This window comes from Furipterus horrens, unplaced genomic scaffold (assembly GCF_987537825.1).
Source record: "Furipterus horrens unplaced genomic scaffold, mFurHor1.1.pri manual_scaffold_2, whole genome shotgun sequence".
Classification (NCBI taxonomy): Eukaryota; Metazoa; Chordata; class Mammalia; order Chiroptera; family Furipteridae; genus Furipterus; species Furipterus horrens.
This window is the reverse complement of record NW_028327172.1, coordinates 214,030,598-214,057,189: the sequence shown is the minus strand read 5'-3', so window position 1 is coordinate 214,057,189 and position 26,592 is coordinate 214,030,598. Positions and strand designations below refer to the sequence as shown.

General features: G+C 54.2%; 1 protein-coding gene across 1 annotated transcript in view; it reads right to left on the bottom strand.

Annotated features, from left to right (window-relative positions):
* The window catches only part of SLC2A9 (solute carrier family 2 member 9), an 85,934-nt gene extending 80,039 nt beyond the window's left edge, over positions 1-5,895 (bottom strand). Inside the window, exons 1-2 of the mRNA XM_090267077.1 lie at positions 5,813-5,895; positions 2,211-2,311 (exon numbers count right to left, since the gene is read on the bottom strand). Of these exons, the coding sequence (XP_090123203.1) occupies positions 2,211-2,273 (63 nt within the window). The 5' untranslated portion in view covers positions 2,274-2,311; positions 5,813-5,895. The remainder of the gene's footprint in view (positions 1-2,210; positions 2,312-5,812) is intronic.
* Between the last annotated feature and the right edge of the window lie 20,697 nt (positions 5,896-26,592).

The window sequence follows — 26,592 nt, the reverse complement described above, 5'->3', positions numbered from 1 at the left end:
TCTTACTGTGTGTTCTTAGGCAAATCGCTTTGCTTCTCTGAGCTACCGGGTTTGCAAGTGCAAACCTGCCTGATTGTCCTGCACAGTTCACCTTTTTTTTTAAAAAAGTATTTATTTATTTTTTAGAGAGCGGGGAGGGGAGGGACAAAGAAAGGGAGAGAAACATTGATGGGAAAGAGAAACATCTGTTGGCTGCCTCTTGCACTTGGGGACCAAACCTGCAACCCAGGCACGTGCCCGGACCAGTCATCGAATCAGAGACCTTTCACTTCGCGGGACGACACCCACAAGCAGAGCCACACCAGTCAGGGCTCTGCACGGTTATTCTGAGGCTCACGGGGAAACCACGAAGCCCATGCCGGAGATGGACGGGGGCTGCCCGGAAGTTCCAGAACAAACAAGGAGGCTGTGGGTTTGGAAGGAAAGGAACCTGCCATGGGGCCATGCCCCCGTCCTGCTCTTTCGGCATGGGCTGAGAAAATGCCTCTTGGATGCCCGCCCGGGACAGCTCAGGGGGAGCCTGAAGGCGAGCAGACCCCTTGTGCCCGAGAGGCCGGGGGAGAACTAATTTGCCTGGTGGCCCGTTTGCCTCAGCGTCAGAGGAGCACCTTTCCCTGTGTCCGGGACAGGTCGTCCTGGCCGTTTGCTCCCGGAGGCAGAGAGCAGGCGCAGAGACCGGCAGGTGTGTGTGGGGAACGCACACCCCTAGGAGGCCAGGTGCCCTCAAGTCCACAATGAGGAGACAAGAAGGCAGTGACCTGGGTTTGACGGGAGGCCGGGGAGCGTGTCACAGCGTCTGTCACACGTAGGTGAGAACGCCCCGCCCTGTGATGCACAACAGCAGGGAAGTAGCTGCTGCTCGGCGGGGAGCCAGGGCTCCCAGACCCTGGGTGGGCCAGCCCTCCGTCCTTGGCTAGCGCTTCACTGTGCACACGGGCCACGCAGGGCAGTGGCCATTCTGCATACGAGACCCGGAGAGCTGGCGCTTCGGCGAACTGATCTGCAGCCAGCTGCCCGCTGCCCCTACCCCACCCCCTGGGTGGAGCTGGGGTCCAGAGCAGGACGTCCCCAGGAAAAAGAGGAGGTGCCGAGCCAGCCTGGGGCCGGGCCACAAAAGGCTCCCTGGAAGAGGCGGGTGCTGGGTGACTAAGCCCAGGAGTATGCAGGCCAAGAGGGGTGTGGGGCGAGAGGGCGCAGAGCCGGGGTCCAGGGTCGAAGGGAGGTGAGGGCGTGGGGTGTGGCCGGGGCCCTCAGGGAGGGTGGGGCGCTGGAGGGGGGGCCAAGCATGTGCCACACCAAGTCTGCACCGAGAAAAGCCGGTACCCACTCGGAGGGAGTGTCTGTTTCACACGGCTCTGCCCTATCTCCGGGTGGCCTGCGGCAGGTGGCTTTCACACCTGTGAGGTGGGGATAATGGTGCCCAGCCTGCCGTGTTCACACTTCCCTGGCAGTTTGGCGAGCGTGTTTGTGTTGATCTTTGTCCTGCTAAATATGGACATATTGTCTTTGGAGTCCTGGTTGCTTCCACGCCCATCACAGGAGACCAGGCACAAAGGGCTGAGGTTTGAGACCGGCTCCACCTTGAACTAGCTACACTGCCTTGGACAAGTGACTTCAGCCCTCTCTGAGCCTCAGTTTCTTGTCTGTAAAGCCTGCATAGTGATGTCTTCACTGTGGTGTGGTCGAGAGAACCGAGTGAGAACCCTCTGGAAAGGCCCAGAACAGGGCCAGTGCTGACGGCTATTGTTTTTACAGCCGGTTTAAAGAGAGGGCCCAAGGAGTCCCAAGGAGGGAGAGAGGCTTTCTAAGTGCCGAAGACTTCCTGGAGGAGGGGGCAGGTGAATGGGGCCTTGCGGTGGCATGGGAGATGGGTTTCAGTGTATCCTTAAGGATGGTAACATCGTCACTTTCAACATCAATGTCCCCTTTAAAGAAATGACCTCCAGAGGGGCGATGCCTGCCCCCCCTCCAAATCTGGAAGGTCACCAGCAATATTATCAACTGAAGTACCAGCCATCAGTGGCCTGTGCCTTCTTGCCACCGACGACTCACATGGCTCCTTCCCACATAACCCTGCTTCCAGCCTCTGCGCTCCTGGCCTGACCTCCCCTTAACCTGTGCTTCCCCTGGGGTGGGGGTGGGGGCAAAAAGGGACCACCCCCAAGTCACCAGCAAACTCATATAAGAGAGGGAAGGAGACCAGAACTGACCGATTTCGGTTTCTCCAGATTGTGTTCCTTGTTATCCGCTGGGCTCCTTTCACTCAGCTTCATGGTTTATTCTCCAGATTTGGAACTGGGCTTTTTTGTTCCTGAGAAAGAGGAAAGAGGAAGAAGCCATCAGATGCTGCTGGAGGCAGGGCGCTCGGGGTAGGGGGCCCTGAACCTGTGACAGGTCCCGGTGACAACACCAGGATGGGGGGACCCCCTCTCCCCTGCAGACCTGGGCACCCCACTGCTCCTCTCTGGCCCCAGTTTCCCCATCTGTGAGGTGGCTGGGTGGACTCTGTCTGTGTTCCCCACGCTGGCTGCATGCTTTGAAATACAGGCCCTCCTGGGACATGCTCCCTCAGACGGGGATTCTCACAGGAGGGTGCATCTTGTCAACACTGGACTTTCTGTCCCAAGATGTGACAGTAAGAGCTGTGAAACTTAAAACAAAGCGCCAACCTCCCCTGTCAAACTGGAAGCCGTTACCCAAATTGTCACCTGAATCCCTGGCACGGCAGAAGTAAGACACTGTACAGAGCTCTTCTGGACTTTGGAAATAATGTTTCTAGAGCCATAAAACTACTTAGGCCCTAAAATAGAAAAAAAAAAAAAAAAAAAAAAAAAAAAACGTGCAGCAAGATTGAAGCCAGAAATGGCCACTGAAGTGTTTTTTCAGGTCACAAAAAATGGCATGCACAATAGGAAAAAGTATGTGAGAGGAAAATTTAAATACACTGTGGTCCATCCCTAGGATGGAAATGCCTGGAGGACCCATAACCTACATCAAAGAGCATCTAAGGTCATGGAGAAACGCTCATCATCATCCTCACCTGACAAGAAGGGGGCAGTTCCTTAAACTGTCTCACGCTCTCTCTCTCTATCTCTCCCCCTCTCCCCCGACCCCCTCCTCACACGTCCCCGCATCTAGCATATAGATATAGATCCTTTGGCTCTGATCTTCTGGGGAACCCTGACCCATACGCTCCTCACCCTGGGACCACAGCGGAGGCATCTCGGTGGGCACAGACTCTGATATGAGCCTGGCCCAAGAGGGGCCTGGGACACAGAAGGGTGAGGGGGGGCGGTGGAAGAGAGGGGCAGAGGGAACCGGACTGGGCTCCGAGGGGACGGGATGGGACAGAGGAAGCCAGAGTGAGCGTCTCCATGGCCACCAGCTTAGGTGATCAGCTGCCGCACAACTCCAGGGGGTGCCACTCACATGGATGACCTGCCAGTGTCCTGCTGGAGCTGTGCCTCGTGGTGGCCCTGTGGGTACGTGTGCTCTGTTTCCTTATCCAGCAGGTGAAGACAGTCACTGTTCTCTCCCATTAGATGAGGGATAACCTAGGTCGCTGGCCTCGGACATGCCCAGCGAACCCTTGGCCTCTAACTACTGGCCCCTGTCCCTCATTGAGCTAGAGACACCCAGAGAGGGACAGACGTGGTGCTGGCAGAAACTGAAGGCTTCTGTCCGCACAGTGAGCTTGAGATGGCTGTGTGGCATCTGTGTGGAAATATCCTTGGGGCAGCTGGGAATAGGGGGGTGCCGGCACGGGGTCTGGGCTGGAGAGAAATTCCCTGGTAATGAATGTCACCGGGGGTTGGGTAAGGTCACCAGGGAGCGTGTGGAAAGAGAGGAGTCCTGCAGAACTCCTACCTGGGGAGAGCAGAGGGGGTAGGGGACATGGCTGCAGAGACTGTGTTGGAGAAAACGGGGAGACTGAGGTGTTAGAAACGGCAAGGCGATGATAGCCAAAGTGTATAAAGAACTCATAGAGCTGACCCCCCGCTGGGAGGTGTGCCTTGGCCGGGCTGGGGACAGGTTTGTGCTTTCTGCCCAGAAAGCGGGTCCCAAACAGGGAGCACGCCAGGCACCAGGAGGATGGGTGGGTTGGGGGTTGTGCTTCCTTTGAGGCCACAGTCACCTCCAAGCTCCTGTCTCCAGGCCAGCAAGGACAAGGACGAGGGAGCTCTGTCAATCAAGACCCACAGCCCAGGGAAGCCTGTGCACCTCATCCTGTGGAGACCACCACAGAGCTGAGCGTGGTGGCCTCATCATCTCTGAGATGTCAGGTCATTGGGGGGCGGGGGGTGGGGAGAATGCCCGCCGGCGCAGTGCGAGGCCAAGTGCATGGAGCTTGCCTCCCAGGCAGTATGGAGCCAGGGGCTCACTCCTAGCTCTACCACTCACTCACTGTGTGATGTGGGGAAAGTTACTCAACCTCTCTGTACCTCTGTTTCTTTATGTCACGTGGGGAACAATAACAGGATCTGCCTCAGAGGGCTGTTGTGAGGATTAAGTGATCAGAAACTATACTGTCATCATTCCTGGACCCCCAGCCAGTGACCACTGAGGAGCACAGATTAGGTGCTTCTTGTTTGCAAGGGTCACATAGAACGAGTGGAGTCTTAGAACCGGCTACGACAAAGGAGAGGAAACCATTTTACATTTGACCAGAGAACTGTAAATTGCTTCAAAATTATTCTCTAAGGTTCAAATAGAATAATAAACACATAATGTAATGAAATAAATACAAGTTCCCCTGTCTTTTTCATCCGCAGTAACAATACTAATATTGCTGCTATTTAAATCTAATCCTATGCTAGTGCCGCTGGGGAGGCCAGGCCAGGTCTCGGAAGGTAAAAACACTGTAACACTGGTGACACCCGTGTTCCGAGCCCCTGGGTATCCACTTGCCAAATCTGGTGACTTCAGAGAGCAGACCTCTGCTCCCAGCAATTGGATTGGCCCCCGCCTAGGGGTTACACACTTAGGACATGACCTCTGCTACTTCTCTTGCTGCTTCTCCCAGGAATAAAACTCTCGTGGGCACCACGGACTGACACCACAGCTGCCGCGTTAGGAATAAAGCAAGGGAGCCTCGCAGTGCCTTCGCCCTCCCAGCCTGTCCCGGAGCTCAGAGCCGCGTGCTGGGAGCCAGGCCCTCACTTACATGGACCTGTGCTGGGTAAAAGGACAAAGGCCAAGACTAGGCTCTACTCACTCCAGCACACCGGAGAGGGTCTGCGGACAGCGAAGGGCCTAGTGCTCCCAAACCCGGCTCACAAGCCGGAGGCCGTCTCCCCAAAGGGCCCCTGGCCCCCGGATCTGAGCAGGAAATTCCACACACACCCTGGCACCCCGAGTTCCCTGTCTGATTAACGTTTGACTGTGACTTTAATCTTCATTTTCAAGATTCTCTATTGACTTTGACATGGAGCTAAAGCTCATCCTAAATCAGGATATTGGGAAGGAAGGTGAAAAATGGACCAGAAGAGAGAGAGAGAGAGAGAGAAAGAAGAAAGAGAGGAAAGTGGGAAAGGAAGGCAGGGAGGGAGGGAGAGGGAGGGGGAGCGGACCCAGCCTGGTCACCAGCCATTGGGAGAAGAGCTTTCATCACTCATGGTCAATGTCATTCTTACACTAACACCTGTCAGACACCACGCGAAGCACTTTCTGTGCCTTTTCTCACTTCATTGTCACCAAGCTGATTTTCAGTTCCCTCAATTTTCAAACCCCTTGTTCCCATTGTTCTGTAGGAGTTTTCAGTAACTCTTAAAACTGTCCCCAGAGCCAACCGAAGTCTGTGAGCGCGGCTTACCTGTTCCCTGGAGCTTCCCTCGCCTGTCCCTGTTGAAAGAGCAAACAGAATATGCTTTGCAGATAGATCGGCTTCCAATAAAATCAGATATAAATCTGGGAAGTGATAAAACACCCTCCGGGATTACGTGGCATCCAGGACAGCTGTTACTATAAACATTCTGTGATGCCTATCTTGACAGGCAATGAATGATTAACAAACATGCCCAGGTTCGGGTCAGCAAATTCTGCGCCAGGAGTGAAAGGCAGAGGGATCCCGGCAAAGCCCTTGCTGACCAGCAAGTTGACCTTCCCATGAGTCGGATCCCTTCTCGCTAACATGAAGCTGTGTCCGGCGTAGGACCAACCTGCCGGGCTGTGGCGAGGGGCAGGTGAAGTGACATGCAGAACTCATAAGGCAGGACACGAATGAACGCAGGCTGATCAAGTCCTCAAGCCAAAGGGCCAGGCTGAGGGGTTAACTCTTGCTACGCCACCGACGCAGGAGGACATTCAGCCCGTGGAGAAATACGTGAGAGCCATCACTCCAGTTAGAAGTGAGGCATACGGGTTAAGCCTACTGTCCCTTCAGGACCCTGAGAGAAATAGGGGGCTGGAGTGGCAGAGAGGATGTAAGGGACCCAAGGAGGCGCCGGTGCTGCTGGGGCAAGTCCAAGCTCAGCCAAGGGCACTGGAAGAGCGGCGAGGGCACGGGAAGGGAAGGATGGCTCTAGGGTGGAGCAGAGAAAGGCGGGTGGCTGGGAGTACCCCCCTCCGCCAGCGAAGGACGCTGTGCCTGGTTTCTGCACATAGTCGGGCCCTGGAAGGCGGGCGGTGCTTGGGAACACGGAAAAGCCCATCTGATTCCCTGGCCGTGAACCAACAGCAGCTGCACAACCCGCCCCAAGCTAACCCTGCTACCCCAGGACCTTGATGCTGACCCAGGAGTGGCCTGGTGACCGTGGAGAAATCACCTGAGCCCTGGGAGCCATCTCCCTGAGATGTCTTTATCAACTGACCTCTGATGCCTGACAAATGGCACAGTAGGAAGGTGACATTTCTGGGCCTGGGGGAGGGGGGGTTTCAACTTCACTTAGGAAGTGCAGACCCGCCAAGACGGAGGGCGCCTCTAAGCAGTGGCATCACCGTCCAGCCTTCCGAGCCTCCCACCACCCCCCGCTGGTGCCCACCCCCTTCCCCCCCCCCCGCAGCCGCCCGGCCTCGCTGTTGCCGGCTTAGCAGGGTGAGTGGCCGGGCCCCTCTGACTGTGTCTCGTTCTAGCTGGCCTCATTCCCTGGCTTCTGCTTAGCTGCCTGGCCGTGAACGTGGGTACAACAAGCATCAGAGAAATTCTGCTTGTTGCTTACGTTTTACAAAAACAAAATGAAACAAAACAAAGCAGCTCCTTACTCAGCACGGCCTCCTGTGAGGAGATAAGGAACCACGTACCAAAATAATGAGTGTTTGTCAAAGATTTGGAGGAACTCCACAACCAAAGCCACAGCAACTGGAATCTGTTGACGGAGAACAAAGGTCGCCTCCTCTCCCCTCGCCGGCACCCACATGCTGCTTGTGGCGTCGTGTCCTGACCCCAAACCCTCCGGATCCCCCTTCCCTTGCACAAAGGCAGCCTGAATTCTGTACTTTCTTTTTCAAACTTTAAAGAATAAGTCTATTGATTTTAGGAAGAGAGGAAGGGGGAGAGAGAGAAAGAGAGAGAGAGAGAGAGAGAGACATCGATTGGCAGCCTTCCTTACGTGCCCTGACCCGGGACGGAACCCACAACCGATGATGCTGCAACCAACTGAGCCACCTGGCCAGGGCTCGCCTCTCTTCCTTTCTTTTTTCATTTCTTTAAATTGATTATGCTGTTATAGCAGTCCCAATTTTTCCCCTTGCTCCCCTCTGCCCGGTACCCTCTTCCCTCCAGTAACCACCCCCCATTAGTTCATGTCCGTGGGTCATGAATACAAGTTCTTTGGCTTCACCCTTTCCTATATTATTCTTAACTTCCCCTGTCTATTTTGTACCAACCAATTATGCTCCTTAGTCCCCGCACCATTTCCCCATTTCTCCCCCGTCCCCCTCCCAGCTGATAACCCTCCAAATGATCCCTATACCTATGATTCTGTTCCTGTTCTGGTTGTTTGCTTAGTTGGATTTTGTTTTTATTTTTTAGATTCAGTTGTTGATAGTTGTGAGTCTGTTGTCATTTTAGTGTTCATAGTTTTGATCTTCTTTTTCTTAAGTAAGTCCCTTTGACATTTCATATAATAATGGCTTAGGTGATGATGAACTCCTTTACCTTTACATTGTCTGGAAAGTACTTCCTCTGCCCTTCCATTCTGAATGATAGCTTTGCTGGGTAGAGTAATCTTTGTTGTAGGTCCTTGCTTTTCGTCACCTTGAATACTTCTTGCCAGTACCTTCTTGCCTGAAAAATTTCTTTTGAGAAATCAGCTGATAGCCTTATAAGACCTAAAAGGCAGAGCCTTAGGGACTTGTCAGCATAGGGAGACCCGTTTCACCAGGTTGTGGTGCTGTGTGTGGGGGGGAGGGGTCTGAGAGGGAACAATGCTGCTTTCTCAGCACCCGTCCTTTTTCCAGGCACTTTTCCCACTTCTGTATGGGCCTGGCACCCCTCTAGCTCTTGCCCTGGCCATCGTTCCCAGAGGGGATGGGTCTGCGGACATTCTAGGACCGTGGGGGCCCTTTAAACAAGTGGACTCTGCTGAGAGACCGGCAGTTTCTGCCTCCACCCCAACCCCCACTGGTCTGCACAGTCAGAAGCAATGAGGCTTGATTTTCCCCGGTGCTGGGACCGTGAGCTGCACGGTCTGGTCAGGAGCTGGGAACACTCCCCAGGTGTCCCTTCTGACTTTTTAAAATGTGTGGCTGCGCTTTCCGCCTGCCTGACGCTGCTGCCACCACACTGTGTCCTCTCCGCCCCGGCTCCGCCCCTCCTACGTGTTTGGATGAGTATTTCTCCTTTATATCTTTGTTTGTTGGACTTCCATGCAGTTTGATTTTCTGGAACTTCTGAGTGTCTCTAGTTTTGAGGTAGTTGTGTTCCTTTTTAGTTGTGGAGGGAGATGCAATGTGTCTGTCTAGGCCTCCATCTTGGCCGGAAGTCTCAAATAAATTCTCTTTCTTTCTTTCTGAGTTGGGAAGGAAGAAAGAAAGGGAGGAAGAGGAACACCAATGTGTGAGAGAAACATCAATCAGTTGCCTCTCGGGGACTAGATCTGCAACCCAGGCATGTGCCCCAACTGGGCATCAGACCAGTGACCTTTCACTTTGCGAGATGACACTCAACCCGCTGAGCCACGCTGGCCAGAGCTGTACTTTCTTACCATGGCTCTTTAGGAGGCTGACCCACCATCTCAGCTTGCTGGTGTTCTGAATAAAGTACAGCCCTTACCCCAACACCCTGTCACTCAACTTATTGGCCATCGGGTGGTGAGTAGTACATGCTTGAACTTGGTTACATTTTTAGTTGCAATGAATCACTCTGTGATACCAGGATTACTCAACCATTGGCTTAGCAGCATGTGACTAGACAGTACAAGAAGGTGACAGAAAATCTGGGATTCGATGTCAGATGACCCCCGAGACATGTCACGGCAGATGAGTCTGCTCTGCAGAGTGGGGTAAGGGAGTATGTGTCTGAGGTCTTATTGTGCGGGTCACGTGAGACTCTGCCCTTGGAGTTGCCTGCTGCATAGCAAACAATAGTGAATATTCACTATTGCTATTCTTACCAGGAAAGATTTCTGATTGTTGTTTATATTCCTGTATCTTTATTCATTCTTTTCCAAGTATATATGGAGCACCTACTATGTGGCCAACACAGCGCTACACGTGGAGAAGGGTAAACCTGTGACTTCTGTTGGGTAATTCAGAATCAAGTGAGAAACACGAGCCAGTGTAAGGACCTACGTTCAATGAGCACCTACTATGTGCTGGGCACTGGTTATATGCAGCCTTATTTACTCCTAGAAGCAGCTGTTGAAGGCTTGTTCTCTCCACTCTCCGGCTCCGCATGTCTGGGTGGTGGGAGTCACCCCTCTTGCCTGAAGCACCTCAGCTTGTGAATGAGAATTAAAGTTTAAGGTCAGAGCACCCAGTGTGCGTGCCCTGACCCCCCCCACCCTGCTGCTCTGTGGGAAAGTTGCTCACTAGGGGACAAGCCCATCAGAATGAGCCTCGGGGCCTTGACATCAAAGACATCTCTCTGTTTCGGTTTCGGCCGCCCAGCACTCAGACTTCCCACTGGGGGGGGCCTCCCGCTCGTGGGTCTTGCCTCATCCTGCCCAGGTCCTTAAGGATTTCCCCCAGCAACGTTCTCTTCAGCAGCATCAATTTCTCCATCTCATTTCCAGGCTGGGTACAAAAATGTCTTAATAGCACCCATGAAGAAACCACAACTAAAAAGGCAAGGAGGTGGGGACGTGGGAGCGCCAGACGTTGCTAGTGGGAATGTAAACTGGTTTAGCCACCGTGGAAAAGAGTTTGGTGGTCGCTCAAACATGAAACACAGAATTACCCTATCACCCAGCTATTCCAATGCTAGGTGGACGCCCAGGAGACCTGAAAACAGGGGCTCAAAACAGAAACGTGTGTGCGAACACCCGTGGCAGGGCTATTCCCAAGAGCCGAAAGGTGGGAACCACCCACATGCTTGTGAGCCCATGAAGGGGTACACAATGTGGTTTCCCCGCACAACAGAGTGTTATTCAGCCGCAGGAAGAAAGGGCGTGAAAACAACAGCACTTATGGGGCCCCCTTCCCACGCTCTTGGTTGCTGCAAAACTGTCCCCGAGAGAATCCGCTCGGGCCCCTCCGCTCTCCCCTCAGCTCCAGCCCGGGCGGACCCACCACACCGCTCAGGCGGCTCTTTCTAGGACATCCACGATCCAGGGTCAGCAGTCAACTCCCCATGACCTCCCAACATCGTTGAGGAGGTGACCACTCCTCTTCCTTCTGGGTCCTTCTAGAAACGTCCTTTGCAGCCAGCACACTGGCCCACGTTTCCCTCTGCCTCTCTGACCCGTCCTTTGCCCACCCAGCCGCTCCCCCAAACCTCGGCAGGGGGGCATCCCGAGACTCAGCCCACAGCCCTTCTTCTCAGGTCTATGTACTGTCCTCCCATGAATGACCTCACCCAGATCCATGGTCTCAACACCCACGATGTGCTGCCGACTCCCAGATCTGTGCCTCTGGTCAGACCTCTCCCCCCAAGATCCAGCCTCCTGTGTCCACCCATCCAGTTGGTGCCCTCACTTGGCTAAGAAGTGTCTCCAACACAGCAGGTCCCAAACTGAACTTCCGACGTCTGTGTTCCAGCGCACCCCACCCCCCTGTCCCCAGCTTCTCAGGCCAGATATCAATGACTCCTTCCTTCCTCTGGATTCCCTCCTAGTGGCTGTCCATGTCATCAAAACTCCCATCGATTCTGCTCTCAACTCTCTCTGGGACATATGACATCATCTGTCACCTGGGAGACTGCCTGCCACAGCCTCCTGACAGCTTGCCAGATGGTTCTGTCCAGTGGCATCTAGAGGGACTGCCTGTGACAAAGCCGCATGGCCCAGCCTGCTTACAGCCTCCAGGGGCTTCCCCAGACTCGGACCCCGATGTGCCATTCCCTCGCCCAGATACAGACCCTCCTCCTCACTTCTTCATGTGACAAGCCTTTGCCACCCCCAACATGATTCAGGTTCTGGCCATCCTGCCGGCCACCTGTGTGACTTAAGGGGGTCCTGCAGGTCCTCGATAACAAGGTGGGTGGCTATGCCAACCCTGGAGCCAGAGTCTGACATAGAGAGGCAAGGCCATTGAGAAAGCATTCTCTACGCAGAGGTGGCAGCCTGGTGACAGTCTAGTGGCACCGGCACCACGTGTCCAGGCAGTGGTGGGCAGGGCCCCCTAAGCAGGCTCTTCTCTTACTGTTTGCTCCCCGTGTTCTCTGCGTATTTGCAGAACCTGGGTGCACGGGGTCTTCACTGACTCAACCGTGAGCTTCCCCTCGCCACTCGTTCAGCTGGTCTCTCCCTGGGTCCCTCGGGGTGGGTCTGAGTCCTTTGTGACCAGGAATCCAACCGGTCCTCTGGCTCTTTCAAGGTGCAGCATTGAGACCTCCCTACACTCAGCCCCCTTATCTGGAAGGTCAACCACCAGAAAGTCCACAGGACCAGGCAGTTTTGTCCTGGGTCCGTCCTGGTGTGGGCTTGACATCTGGGGTGGAAAAACAAATCCTTTGTGATGAGAAAAATCAGTGAACTCAAATGCAGCCCTGGAGAGCCCCTTAGCATTCCAGTCACTTAAAAAGCGGAGATGTGGGACTTCCAGCCAAGATGGAGGCCTAGACAGACACACTGAGTCTCCCTCCACAACTAAGAAGGACTACGACTACCTCAAAACTAGAGACAGCCAGAAGTTCCAGGAAATTGAGCTTCATGGAAGTCCAGCAAACAAAGATATAAACAAGAAATACTCATCCAGACAGGTAGGATGGGTGGACCTGGGGTGAAGAAGACGTGGTGTGGTGGTGGCAGCTTCTGACTGTGCAAACCAGTGAGGGTTGGGGTGGAGGAAGAAATTGCTGGTCTCCCAGCAGAGTCCGCCTGTTTAAAGGGCTCCCACGGTCCTAGAATGTCCACAGACCCACCCACTCTGGGAAAGATGGCCAGGGCAGCAGCTAGAGGCACCAGTCCCATACAGGAAGTAGGAGAAGTGCCTGGAAAAGGGGTGAATCCTGAGCAAGAGGCATTGTTCCCTCTCAGACCCCTCCCCCACATACAGCACCATAACGTGGTGAAATGGACCACCCTGTATGATGAGTACCTAAGGCTCTGCCCCTTACAATGTAACAGGTGCGACAGCTCTACCTGGGATGCAGAGGCAAACAAACACAGGAGCCTGTCAAGATGAGGAGACAGAGAAGTATGGACCAAAAGGGGGAATGGATCGAGGTTCCAGTGGGAGAACTAAGCGACGAGGAGATAGCCAACCTAACAGATGAGGAGATACACAACCTAACAGATGAAGAGTTCAAAACACTGGTGATAAAGATGCTCACAGGCTTGACAGATATGCTTGAGTATGGCAAATGCATAAGGGAAGAAGTAGAGGCCATGCTAAGTGAAACGAAGGAAAGTCCACACAAAACCAATGGTGAAGGGAAGAAAACTGGGGTTCAAATCAATGATTTGGAACATAAGGAAGAAAAAAATAGTTAACCAGTACAGAATGAGGAAACAAGAATTCAAAAAAATGAGGAGAGGCTCAGGAACCTCTGGTACAACTTTAAACATGCCAACATCCAAACCATAGGGGTGCCAGAAGGAGAAGAGGAAGAGCAAGAAATTGAAAGCTTATGTGAAAAAATAATGAAGGAAATAGATACACAAGTCCAGGAAACACAGAGAGTCCCAAACAAGTTAGACCCAAGGAGGACCACACCAAGACACATCGTAATTTAAATGCCAAAACTTCAAGATAAAGAGAGAATCTTAAAAGCAGCAAGAGAAAAGCAGAGAGTTACCTACAAAAGGGTGCTTATAAGACTATCAGCTGATTTCTCAAAAGAAATTTTTCAGGCAAGAAGGGGCTGGCAAGAAGTATTCAATATGATGCAAAGCAATGACCTACAACGAAGATTACTCTATCCAGCAGGGCTATCATTTGGAATGGAAGGGCAGATCAAGTGCTTCCCAGACAAGGTAAAGCTAAAGGAGCTCATCATCACCAAGCCATTATTATATGAACTGTCAAAGGGACTTACTTAAGAAAAAGAAGATCAAAACTATGAACACTAAAATGACAACAAACTCACAGCTATCAACAACTGGATCTAAAAAATAAAAACAAAATCCAACTAAGCAAACAACCAGAACAGGAACAGAATCATAGGTATGGGGATCATTTGGAGGGTTATCAGCTGGGAGGGGGTCGGGGGAGAAATGGGGAAAAGGTGCAGGGACTAAGAAGCATAATCGATTGATACAAAATAGACAGGGGGAAGTTAAGAATAACATAGGAAAGGGTGAAGCCAAAGAACTTACATGCACGACCCATGGACATGAACTAAGTGGGGTGGGACTGCTGGAGGGAAGTGGGGTACTGGGCAGAGGGAAGCAAAGGGGAGAAAAATTGGGACAACTGTAACAACATAATCAATAAAATATACTTAAAAAAAAAAAAAAAAGCGGAGACGTAATGAGTTTCTGGTCCCAGGAGCCCTCAAAGATGAGTAGTGCCTATCACCTGGGAGTTGTTTTCCTCTTTAGTTTTAACCAAGTCAACATGTAACGACCACACTCATAAAAAGGAAGCAGGGAGAGCAGGTAGTCCTGTTTGGCTACTGAAAACATTTTCAAAAGGAAAATGACGGAAGTGCTTTCTAGGATCATTAGAAATCAGGGTGCAGAACTTTGAAAAGTGTGTGGAGATTGAAGTCACTGTCTGTTGACCTCAGGCTTGGCGGGCCCCCTGGAGGGTCTGGCTGGAGTCCTCCCAGAGCTGCTGCTTTAGCCTCACGGGTAGTTCATGGTCAGACCCAGACCTTGGTAGAGTTATCATTTTGAACTAAATTCAAAATTTCAACCTGTTTTTGAAAAAGTGGGGTGGGATATTCGAAGGTTCAGGCCCTCCTCCTCGCTCAGGAGTCTGGTTTCAGCAGGGAGGCATGGCGCGCCTGGCACCCCCAGGGACCCAGCTTCAGGCCCTGACGCTGCCACCAACCAGCTGTGTGACCTTGAACGGTGCAGCTAACCTGGCTCCGCTCAGCTTCCTCCCCTGCCCCGCCAGCCTGACAACATGTCCCTGCGTGAGGACAGCAGTCCTGTGTGGACACAAAACTCAACGCCAGCAGCAGAGACGCGTGAGCTGGACCTATTTTTAACATTGGTGGTCAATCATTCATGAAATTGAGCGGGTCCAAGATAAATATTTATACTTAATCGCTCATTCAGAGTTCCTCCCAGAGCAGGGCAGGGGCAGAGTCAGGACGGGCACCCCCGCAAACCTCCCTGTTTTGCCCGGGCCAGCTGGACTTTCTCACCTTGCTCAACTTTTATAGCCCTGAACAAGCTCCCAGGGCTCTAAGTGTCCCAGTGGCCACGGGCGAGGCCACATGGGGACACCATTTACTGCATTTTGCCAAGCAAGCTCTCCTCTGAGAAAGAAATCCTTCCATCTGTCCATTCATCCATCCGTCCATCCATCCATTCATTTGCTTATTCATTTATTTATTCAATGAAGGCTCCCTGAGGGCTCACTAAGAGCAAGGCCCTTGGTGAGTGGCCGGAGACCCAGAAATGAATTTGGTGAAGTCCCTGCTGGGCGGCTCGCAGTGCTGGTGGGGAGAGGGACGCACGGCAGAGGGTGGCAGCTGTGTGGACCACACCCCCTCATTCTCTCCACGCACCTGGCCTGGGCGGCAGCCCCGGCTCTAGTCCGGGGGCTGTCCCGGGCAGCAGTGCCTGGCCTCATGGGGCTTCCATTCTGGGGAGCGGGACACACATGTCAATGACACCGTGTATCCGAACGTGACCGGTGCTGAGGGAAAAAGCCTATCAGCGGGGGTGGGAGTGCTGGGGTGGTGCTGGAGCTGGGGAGAGGGCAGGTTTTAAACAGAGGGTTTTGGAAGGCCCTGCTGGCAGAGGGCCATTTGAGCGAAGACTTGGGAGACGGGAGGAGCTGAGCCTTGTGGACAGCTGGCCTGTGGCTGCGTCGCTGAAGACGCAGGAGTCCGTGAGCACCAGGAAAGGGCTCCTGACTGCCTGGCAGCCCAGGCCAACAGGGTGAGGAGCCGCCAGAGTGCAGGGTGGGGACAAGGGCAGAAGATCTCTCCAGAGCAGTGAGTGGGGCCAGAAGACGGGAGCAGCCAGGCTGCTTGGACTGGATCCTGTTGGCAAGAAACTTGCTTTGAGTGGCGAGATAATGGAATGATGGAGAGGTTAAGATGCTGGTTCAAAGCCCCTAGTTCACACCCCAGCTCCGTTCTGGCTCTAGGGCCTTGAGCAGGTCCCTTTAGCTCTCTGAATCTCAGTTTCTCCCTTCTCTGTGAAATGGGAAGCTTCCCAGAAGCCCCCTCCCAGGAGCAAGGGACACAGACCGCCTCTGCATCATTATTCCTCTGAAAGCATGTGGGTAAGGCAGGGTGGGCTGGAGCGGGGGGCCCCTCCAACTTGCAGCGGGAGGGAAGGTGCATCCGAGAGCCCCAGAACGAGAGCTTGCAGGTCCCTGATCACCTGTCCCAGAGCAGGAGGTCTGTGTGTAAAGACGATTTGCCCATTTGTTTGATGTACGGTTCCCGAGCACTGGCCACCTTCCCAGCCGGAGGTACAGATGTGGTTCTGTTCTCTCAGGTTTGTTTTCTGGTTGTGGGGCAGACCTGCATACAGTGGGTGGGCTCAGGGGTCAGAGCTTGACCCTGGAGAGACCTAGAACACCAGAGAGGCCAGCAACAGCAAGACGCTGCTCATGGCCACCCCCTGCAGAGTTTCTTAAAAATAGATTTCTGGCCCCGGCCTGGAGCCAGCAATTCTGAAAGTCTAGAGGAAAGGTCTAATAAGCTAACATTTTAATGCGTGCCAAGTAATTCTAGTTATTAGCCAAATAGGCAAATGTGGGTCCAACCCAACTCCCTCTTCTTGCAGACAGGAAAGGCGAGGTTCAGGGGTCTGTCCTGGCAGGCACGGGAGTGTGGAGCAGAGGCAGGGCTGGAGCCCAGAGCCCTCGCCACCCCGGCCGCATCCATCAGAACGAAGGGCTGCAAACAGAAATGTATTTTCCCACAGTTCTAGGGGCTGGGTGTCTGAGACCAAGGGGTGGGCAGGGCCGTGTTCTCTTAAGGGCGGCAGGCAAGTGTCTGTTCCCTGCCTTTCTCTCGGCCTCTGGGGATCGGCTGGCAATCCTTGGCTGGTAGCGCCAACCCTCACAAGGCCTGAGTGTCTCCTTCTCGTGAAGATATCAGTTACGGTGGATTAGGACGCGCCCTGCCCAGCCCAGTGCGGCCTTACTTTAACTACGTCCGCAATGATCCAATTTCCAAATAAGTTCTCATTCTGAGATAGTGGGCATTCAAAGGCCACGGCTCCTGGGGGAAGACACAGTTCAAACGGCAGCACCGCCCGGGCTCGTCTCTTCCTCCCGCTGACATAACAGGGGGGCAAAGGTCGGTGTGCACGTGCGAGCACACAAAACCCGGTTCACCGTCATATTGCGGTCTGTTAATTGCTGTCTTATTTCCCATACACACCGCTGCAAACCTCCTTTTGCCTCCCCCTGTGTTTAATTGTTGTGGCCCACCTAATTCCAGAGAGATCTGAGGGCACTGACCCTAAAGGAAAACCTAGAAAGCAGGACTAGTATTACAAGAAGTCGCCCTGACCGGTGTGGCTCACCCTGCAGAGCGGAAGTTCTCCAGTTTGACTCCTGGCCAGGGCTCGTGCTTGGGTTGCGGGTTCAGTCCCCGTTCGGGGTGCATACAAGAGGCAGCCAGTCAATGTTTCTCTCTCACATAGATGCTCCTCTCCCTCGCTTTCTCCTTCCCTTCCTCTTTCTCTAAAAAATAAAGAAATGAAATTTTTTTAAAAAGAAAAGGAACGAGTAAGTCATGACGAAGAACCACGCCGGAGAGGCGGGGACGTACTTGTAACGGACACTTGGGTTAGAGACAGTTTGCACCAGGAGGACTCAGCGTCTCTCCGAGTGTCTGGACTCCTGGTTGCCCCCAGGGCCTTCCCACACTGGGGTTGTCTTTACAGGGGTGGAGCTGCGGTGTTCAAAGAGGAGCCCACGGGCAGAGACCAGAGCCGGCGCCGTGGGAGCATGTCTTCTGGGCCGCCCTCGACCCGTGTTCCTGGACTGGGCACTTGTTCTCCTCTCTGGCCCCTTCCTGTCCCGGGGAACCGGGCTGGATACGCTCAGGGAAGCCTTACCTTCTGCACAGAGCACAGAGCTCCCCCACCCAGGGCGCCGGTGCACCCAGACTTGCAGCCTCTGTGCCCCTCGCTGCCTTGGGCGACCACTGGCTCAACACCTCCCAGATGTCAAGGTGCCATTGGCTGACATGGGCTGGCCAGCATCCTCCCTGTCTCCCCTGTTGGGCTGACAGCGGAGTGTCTCCCTTTCTCCTGAGCGTGGCCTTGACCTTGATAAATGAGTGGCTCATTACTGCCCTCCATAAGGCCAGGCCAGGGTGGCTGATGAAAACAGGGACTTCCCAGGCCCACCCCTTGGGGTTCTGATGTAATGGATCTGGGATGGGGCCGGGCACCTGAAAAATTTAACACATGCCAAGGCCACCCCACCCCTACCCATCCTGATACGCAGCCTTCAAATAAAAGACACCAGGGTTACCATGTTCCCCACACTTCAGCCTTAGTGCGCCACTAATGATATATTTCTTCTAGAAATAACTTAAGAGTTATTTAAATTTTTTACCTTGTGTTGCTCTAAACCAGTGGATGTCAGCCTGGATGTTGATCAATGCCCCCTGGACAGTGGTGTATAAAATCCGAAAGCCAGGCCCAGCTCTGGGCTAGAGCATTGTTAAAGCTCCGGGCAGTGGTAAGCAATGACATGCAGGAAACCAAACAGACATTGAAATATACGCTTAGAAACTAAAATAAGCACACTCATCCACAAACAGCCAGAAAGCATCCCGGGTTCCTGGCTCTGAAAACCCCCAGACTGGTTGGGAAGACCCTTCCAGTCTTTTGGGTCCACGTCTAGAAAGAGACAGAACTTCTCTCATTGAAGCTGTCATACGTACTAGACCCTTGCGGGCCACCAAACCACAGTCCCCGAGGCAGGAGGCCATCGTCATGCCTGTTTTGCAGGTTTGGAAACTGAGGCTTAGAGGCGCCCAAACGCTGTTTCCTCTGGAATTAGGAAGTTACTTGCAGAGAACTCAGCCCCACGTCTGGGGCAGAGAAGCAGGAGGCCCTCCTTCCAGTCGCGTGGGCAGCGCGGTGACAGGACTCCATGCGTGCACCAGTCTGTGACATGTGTTAAGAAGAGAATTTCCAAAGGGCTGGTGCCGGGGCTGAAGGACATTCGCTGGGGTGAGCCCGGCCCTCTGCCATCAGCCTGGTTTTACCACGGTCACCCCGTCATTAACTCCTGGTTTCTTCCCAAAGTAGGAAAACAAGGAATCAGGTGTCCCGACTATCCGAGAAGCCAGGCTTTAATCAGCACCGTAGCAATCTGATGTGTCATTCTTCCGTCGCCGGAGCGGCCACAGGCTGCCCCCTGGCCTTTTGTCCCCGACCACGCCTAAGTGCAGGAGGGCTGCGCACAGTTTGAAAGCCGGCTGCATTGTTAGCTGATCCAGTCTAATGAGCTTCAGGTTTCCCGACCTGCCAACGAGCCCTGGGTGCACAGGCTAACGCCCCGAGGGGGGTCCAAAGTGCCCTCTGCGGGGCTCGGGAGGGTGCCAAAGAGCAAGTCGGGCAGTGAACAGCCCTGTCCTTGAAGAGATGTTTAGGGACAACTGTGGAAAACTCTAGAAAGGGGTGTGCAGTGGCGTGAGAGGCAGTATGAAGAGATTCCCCCTGAAACTGAAGAGTGAGGGCTCACCCGACATCTGTGTGTGGGGGCTGGGGTGGGGGTCCATCTCAGTGGAGGGAGCAGAAAGGGCTGAGGTGGGAAGGGGCTTGCCTGTGACGAAGACACCAGCGTGGCTGAAACCCTCGGCCATGGGGTGGGCACAGGCCAGGGATGTGGGGTGGAATCCTAGGGTGCATGGGAAGAATTGAAGGTCCCTAAATTTGGGCGAGGGGTTGACGGCTTCTTGGGTGACTGCTTCGTGTGGGGCGGCCTGCCCAGGGCCCAGCTGAGCTCATCTCATGGAGTCCCCAACCGCCCTGCCAGGACACTGAGAGCCCGTGTCTGAGCGAGGAGAGCGTGAGGACTGCATCAAGGTCCCACTGTGGGGACAGAGATGAGGGGGGATTTGAACTTACATCTGCCTGGTTCCAAAGCCTGCGGTCTCTCCTATGACTTTCCTTCCCGTATTCAAGCAGCCAGATCCTCACATTTTCGTTTTTTCTACCTGCGAAGGCCCCTGATCGGTCGGCCGGGGCCCAGGATCTTAGCCCACACTCTCTTCTTCCCTTTGAAATGGAGTCACTCCCCTTGCCCCCCTACACCCATCCCTGGCCATCACGCCCTCCTTGGCCATCCTCTGGCCACCCCACAGGGCCATGCACCGCTCACAGCATCCCAGGTGCCTTCTGGGGCATTTAGTGTGGATCCCTAAAGGGAGCAGAGGAGCAATTCAGTGATTATGAAATTTTGATGACAATAACTTATTACTTTGCAGATGTTACCCCTCAAAACAGCCCTGGGAGGGGAACAGTTTTTATCCACATTTTACAACGAGAAAACTAAAGCCAAGAGCAGTTCAACGATCCACCCAAAATGTGGTTCCCGGGGAGCAGAGCAGGAGCGGAGCCGAGCTAGCGGCCTCCCTGCGCGGCCGTCCGGAGTCCTGATGGCTGGACGTGTGGGGCCCAGACCCGCACAGCCAGGCTCCTACTCCAGCGGGGGACCACGGGCGAGTCATTCCACCTCTCTGGTTCTCTTCCTTCCCCTGTGGAGACCATAAACATCCTGCCCGCTTCACAGGGCCGCCCTGAGGAGGAGCTGCCTCTGACACAGAAAACACTCAGACCAGTGCTTGGCTCGTGGGCTTCATGTATGTTGGTTGGCATTTTTCCTTTAAGAGATTTTGTTACGGGCAGCACCACGGGGACCAGGGAAGATTCTTCACTAGCATCAGAATTCTAGAAGGTCAGACTGACTCCTCACCCCATCCATGCCCACTGACCTCTTTTTCGGTCACGTTGATCTTTTCCACTGCTTTTCTCCAGAGAGGAAGAAGGGAGGACCGCCAACAGTGATGGAAGAGGGACTTCCTTCACTCCCCCCTCTGATGTCTCATTGTGAAGGGGGTGGCCTCGCAGACAAGTACATGGCCGTAGGGGTCTGACAGAAAGGGCGCTGGCCTTCCAGCCTTGCCATTTATAAGCAGCATGACCTTGACCAAGTTACTGAACCTGGCAAGCTGCTGTTTATTCAGTTGTAAAACAGGGAAGAAAGTGCCAGCTTCACTGGGCTGGTAGGCAAGGGACGCTGATGACCTATGCAGAACATTACACAGGGACACAGACCCGAACGGGCCCCAGCAGCCCTCCAACACCGCAGGAATGCTCTGATACACGTCCCCTGTCCCCTCACGGCCTGTGGGAGGGTGTGTTTGGCTCGTGTACCCAGAAGCAGAATTATTGGGTCTTAAATAATGAGTGTACTTCATTTCAGAAAGAGTCCACCGGAGTGTTCCTCACGCCCAGGTCCCCACCTTCAGCGGGCTCGGTCCCCACGCCCACGTCCCCACCAACAGTACCAAAGATCACCGCTGGCAGAGAGGAGTCCGGACCTCCGCCCTCCTAGCTTCCCCGCTGGGTTGATCAGATTGCTCCCTCCACTAAAAACAGCAACAGCTGCAGCCCCAGAGGACAAGGCGGCCATTCACCACCTCCGGTCTCTGCTGAGACTCGGAGCCAGGGCTCGCCCTGCGAGGAAGGACGGAACCCAAGCCACATGCGGTGGCGCCGTGACATTCCGTGGTCTGGACTCCTGGTCCTGCCTCCAAGGCACGGCTGGCCTCTGAAGAGCCTTCCCAGTGCTCTCCCCAGCCTGTTTGTCCAGTCCATCGCCCGGATACCCGAGCGCCTGTTACGCAACTTCCTGATGCTGGCACAACCCTCCTCCCTCCGGGGGGCGAGAGGCCGAGGAAGCGCTTTCCCACCCAGACCCAGGGCTTCTGGGCCTCGGCACGGTGGCGTTTTTGACGGGGTGCATCTGTCTGCTGCAGGGTGCCGTCCGTCCTGGGGGTTAGAGGCTGGCTGGCTGCAGCATCCCGGTTTCCAGCGCTCCATGCCAGTGGCGAGGTTACCACCTCCCCCTCGCCTCATCATGACAACCAAAAATGTCTCCAGAATTGCCACAGGTCGGGCAGTGGGCACAATCACCCCGGGTGGGGGCCACTGTCCTAACCCCACTGAGTCCCGTCCCTGTTTCTGGCATGACTTCGGGCGACCGTATTGCTCTCTCTGGGCCTCTGTGCCGGTGACCCCAGGTGTCTGCACTGATCTCCCCCGGACTGAGTCCTGTGCTTCTAGTCCCCCCCCCCCGCCCCAGTCGGGGTTGTGCGCAGAAGAGCGAGAGTGGGATGCTTTACACAAACAGCACTCAGCAGGGGGCCAGTCTTCATCATGGCATTGGGTTCGTCAGGGCTGTTTTTCCAGACAGACAGAAGTAACAGGATGCGTGTCTGTGTAAACAGAGATTTAGCCCCGGCTGCTGTGGCTCAGTGGATTGAGCGTTGGCCTGCGAGCCAGGTGTCGCTGGTTCGATTCCCAGTCAGGGCACATGACCAGGTTGCATGTCAGGTCCCCAGTTGCGGGCGCGGGTGAGAGGCAACCACACAGTAATGTTTCTTTCCCTCTCTTTCTCCTTTCCCCTCTCTCTAAAAATAAATAAATTAATAATTTTTTTTTTAAAAGAGAGAGGCTTATTTTATGGAATTGGGTCATGTACTTAATGGAGATACGAGTTCAAAACTCTGCAGGGCAGACCAGCAGGCCTAAGGTCCAGGGCAGAGTCACAGTCCAGTCCAAAGGCTGTCTGCCGAGGAACTCCTTCTTGATGGGGGAAAGTTAGCAGTTCTTCTGTTCTGGCCATCAGCTGATTGGATGGGGCCCACCCACACTGCAAAGGGCAATCAGCTTTACTCAGAGCGCACAGATTTATATGTTGATCTCATCCATAAAACACCTTCGCCGAAAGATCCAGAATAATGTCGGAGCTAATATCCTGCACCGTGGCCCAACCAAGCTGACACAGACAATTAATCACCACAGGCAGTGATGATGAATTAATTTATAACAAAGAGAGGGAGGTGAGGCCAGGCTTGCGTGACTACTGTCTGAAATGTCCACACAACAGGTGCCACTCTGGGGCCGCCAGTGGTTCTCAACCCTGGTCATGACAATCACCTGGGAACCTTGAAGAGATGCGGACGTCAGAGCCAACCTTGGAGAGGCAGGTCCTATTGGTGGGAGGTGGGGCTCAGGCACAGATACGTTGTTAGAGATCCGTGGGTGGTCCGCACTGGCAGCGGGGGGGCGGGGGAGGGAGAGCCCCCCAGCTGAACGAATGTCTGATCCTGTCTCCGGGACACGGGCCAGCAGAGAGCACAGGCTTTGCAGCGGAGTGGACTGGGCGTGAGTCCTGCTCCCCTTCAAGTGAGTCATGGGAGGTCGGAGTGCCCACCGTACCTCCCTCAGGCTGGGGAGAGGGAGCGAGAAGAAAATGCTTGGAAAGCACCTGGCACAATCCCCGGGAGGGAGGGGACACAACATTAGTCACATGTCAACATGTGCCTGTTCCTACCACCCACTTGGCACCAATCACCTGGGGTCCCTGCCCTGTGGCTTTGGGTCCCCATTAAACGCTAATACTAATTCTGCTTTCCCTAACTGAGCCGTGAGGCAGAGGCGGGGGGAAAAGCAGGCCTTGTTTGATCTTCACAATGGCCCTCTGGGGAAGTCTAGACAGTTCTAGGCTCTAAATAAGGAAAGGGAGGCTCAGAGAGGTGATGAGACTTGCCGGGGCAGGTGCTGACTGTCTGGGATTCACCTGACACTGAAGGTTAAGGCTTTTTAAATATCCTGCTTCCGGATGACACAAGTCAGGGTCATGGCCACGGGGAAGGAGGAAGCCTCCAGCGCCATAGCGGCCAGGTGCTGCCATTGCGTACCTGGAAAACCCTAAGAAAATGAAAACAATTGTTTTTAGAATTAGTATAGGAGCTGAGTAAAGATGTGGTGCGTTTCCAAAAATGAGTCCTGCACCCAGAAAAGAGCTAGTCAGCGGGAATCACACGTACAGATAAAGAGCTCGCTCGCCACAGGAAGAAACACGGGAACACCTGGGACGGAACGCAGCAGGAAAGGTGAGGTGTACGAATGCCCGCGGGCTGCCAGCTTTACTGCGGGGACAGAGACGTAACCTCTGGGGGGGACGCTCTGCACACGTGGCAGACGGTGCACACACAGCAATTCTATGCAAATCCGTTTTAGGTTAAAACGATTCCTTCCCCTTTTCAATTCAAAAATCAGGCCTTCGAAGTCATTTCTAAACAATTTCAAAAATTTCAGAGTGGAGTCCATAGCGGGACTTCTGAGTTCACGTGGACTCCCAAACCCCGAGAATGGCAGTCAGTCTCCTGGGCCCCTGACTGCGTGCAGAGTTCACTTCCGACTCTGCCACCTGGGCCAGGGAGGGTCTTTCTGCTCGGCTGCACCTACACACATTCATTTCCAAACTGATTTATCCAAAAAAAAAGGTAATTGTAAAATCTACCATAGGTTTTAAAAATATCTATAAAATACATTAAATATATAATATATAAATACATGTTTGTATTATATATTTTATAACTATTCTATTCTATAAAAATATATGTATATATTTATTCTATACTACAATTATATTATACAATAGTACATATTGATATAGCTATCATATTTTACAAAAATATTACATATTTATTCATATTATATATAACCTAATCTTTACATGTATTGTCCCTGGCTGGTTTGGCTCAGTGGATTGAGCGTCGGCCTGCGAGCTAAGTGTCGCTGGTTCGATCTTCCAGTCAGGGCACATCAGAGAAGGAAAACTCTGACTCCAAAAAACCTCCGCTGCCTTGCGGCATACCTCTTCAGGGGAAAGGCTAAGGGAGTAAACCCCGACAGAAAATCCGGAGCCGGAGTCCCTAAGGCGGTTTGACGTTGTAGTCAACACCGGCAACTCCTGCGGCGCACCTGAAGCCAAGCTGTATTGACTCCGTCTTTCCCTTGGACCCTTCAGCTGCGAAGAGAGGGGGGGTCTGCTGCATGGGCAACAGCAGACCCTCCATATCACCCTGCCCAGGCTCTGTAGCTTCAGCTTCACTGGAGAGGACACTCCAGCGTCATCGCAAGATGTCGATTCAACACGGGAGGAGACAGATACCGTGTCACTCCCGAGTCGGACTGCACAGCCATTCTCGGCGGTGCAGATAGACTCTTAAGAAGCTACACCATCGTCTCTCGAGACGGACGGCTGCCGATACGATACCGATACATGTATGTGTATATATACACACACACACAAGCTAACAAATGAGTGAATAATCACCTGTGTAACTACCTCGGCACAGATCTAGCTTTCCTGCGCTGTGTGAGCAGAACCTGTGACCTGCCTCTAGACACAGAGAATACGGTGACAGTGAGGCGTGCACGGGATTGCGCGCGCGAGGACCTCACGGGAGAGCGTGACATCTGCGACGGGCTGCGTTGCGAGCGCCCGGGGAGGGCCTCTGCCGCCAGCGACCACGTGCCTTGGGGGCGGAGCCTGCCCCAGCGGAGCTGAGAGCCCCCAGCCTTGACTGTCGCCGGAACCACATACTTTAGGCTGCGAGTTTTGGGGAATGTTGTCACTGACCGATAGATATGCCACTACCCAAGTGAAGCAGCGGAATATTGCCAAGCCCGCACGCAGGGCGCCCCAGCTACTGCCCCGCGCGGCGGCCCCTGCCAGGAGCCGGTTCCTCTCCGGGCTCCAGCGCCCCCAGCGGGCAAGCCGCTCTGCTGCTCCCAGGCCGGCACCACAACCGGGGGCCCCAGCCTGCAGCCGGCGGCAGGTCTCAGAAATGGGGGGAGGCCCTTCCACGTGGAGGCGGACGGGGTTACACTGAGGAGCCTCGGACCCTGAAAGGTGAGCTGCCCCCCCCCGCCTCCAGGCCGGGTCTCACGGCCACTGTCCAGGCTCCCCAGCTCTGCCGCCACGTGACTGTGTCGGACGGAATCGCTTCAGGTCTGTGCCCCACTGACACCACGGAGTGCGTCCCCCAGGCTGGGGTCTGGGTCACAGGAGGGACTCGAGCATGAGGGGACCAATGACTGGAGTGGGCTTTGGTGAACAAAGTGAAGGCGGCGAGGAACTCATATTCTTCTTGAGAAAGCAGCTGTTGGGATCACAGAGCCTTTAATCTAGCGTACACCCCTCGACCCCGCCCCCGTGCCTCCAAAAGAGGGGCCCTCTTGTCTGAACTGGCCATGTCTGCAGACCCTTTGGTTGTCACAACTGGGGCAGCAGGTGCTACTGGCCCTAAATGTGCAGAGGACAGGGACCCTGCCCCGCCTTGTGCGAGGAACAGCCAGCCACCGCAACAGAGGCCTGTCCTGTCCTGTCCTGTCCCCCGGCTGCTGCGGCCGGAGGGGCCAATCAGCAACCCGCCAAGACACCCAGGATGTCACAGGGAAGACAGGGTCTCACACCAAAGAACGAGAGGCTGCAGCTGTCCATCTGCAGAGAAGGGAGGAGCCCGCAGGCGAACACCGTGTGGTGTTCAACCCGCCTTGGGTATCTTCCAGGAGGTCACAGCCCGAGTCCCGTTTGCCTCCCCATGCGCTCCCCCACCCTGAGGGCCACTGGCTCCAGGAAGCCGGCCCTTTTTCCTCTGAACTCCCCCAACTGCTCCGGGACCCGGGGCCCATCTGTTGTGAACCATCGTTAGCTGGGCAGCAACTGACAGACACCAGTGGCAACTCCGACGCGTACCCAGTTTGCCGACCGCCTTTCACCCCTATAATGCAGAGCCTCACACGTACTCCATTTCCTGGGGACCAGCCACTGTCTCACGGTTTGCCTGCGGCAGCTCCTGCAGCCGCGCACAAT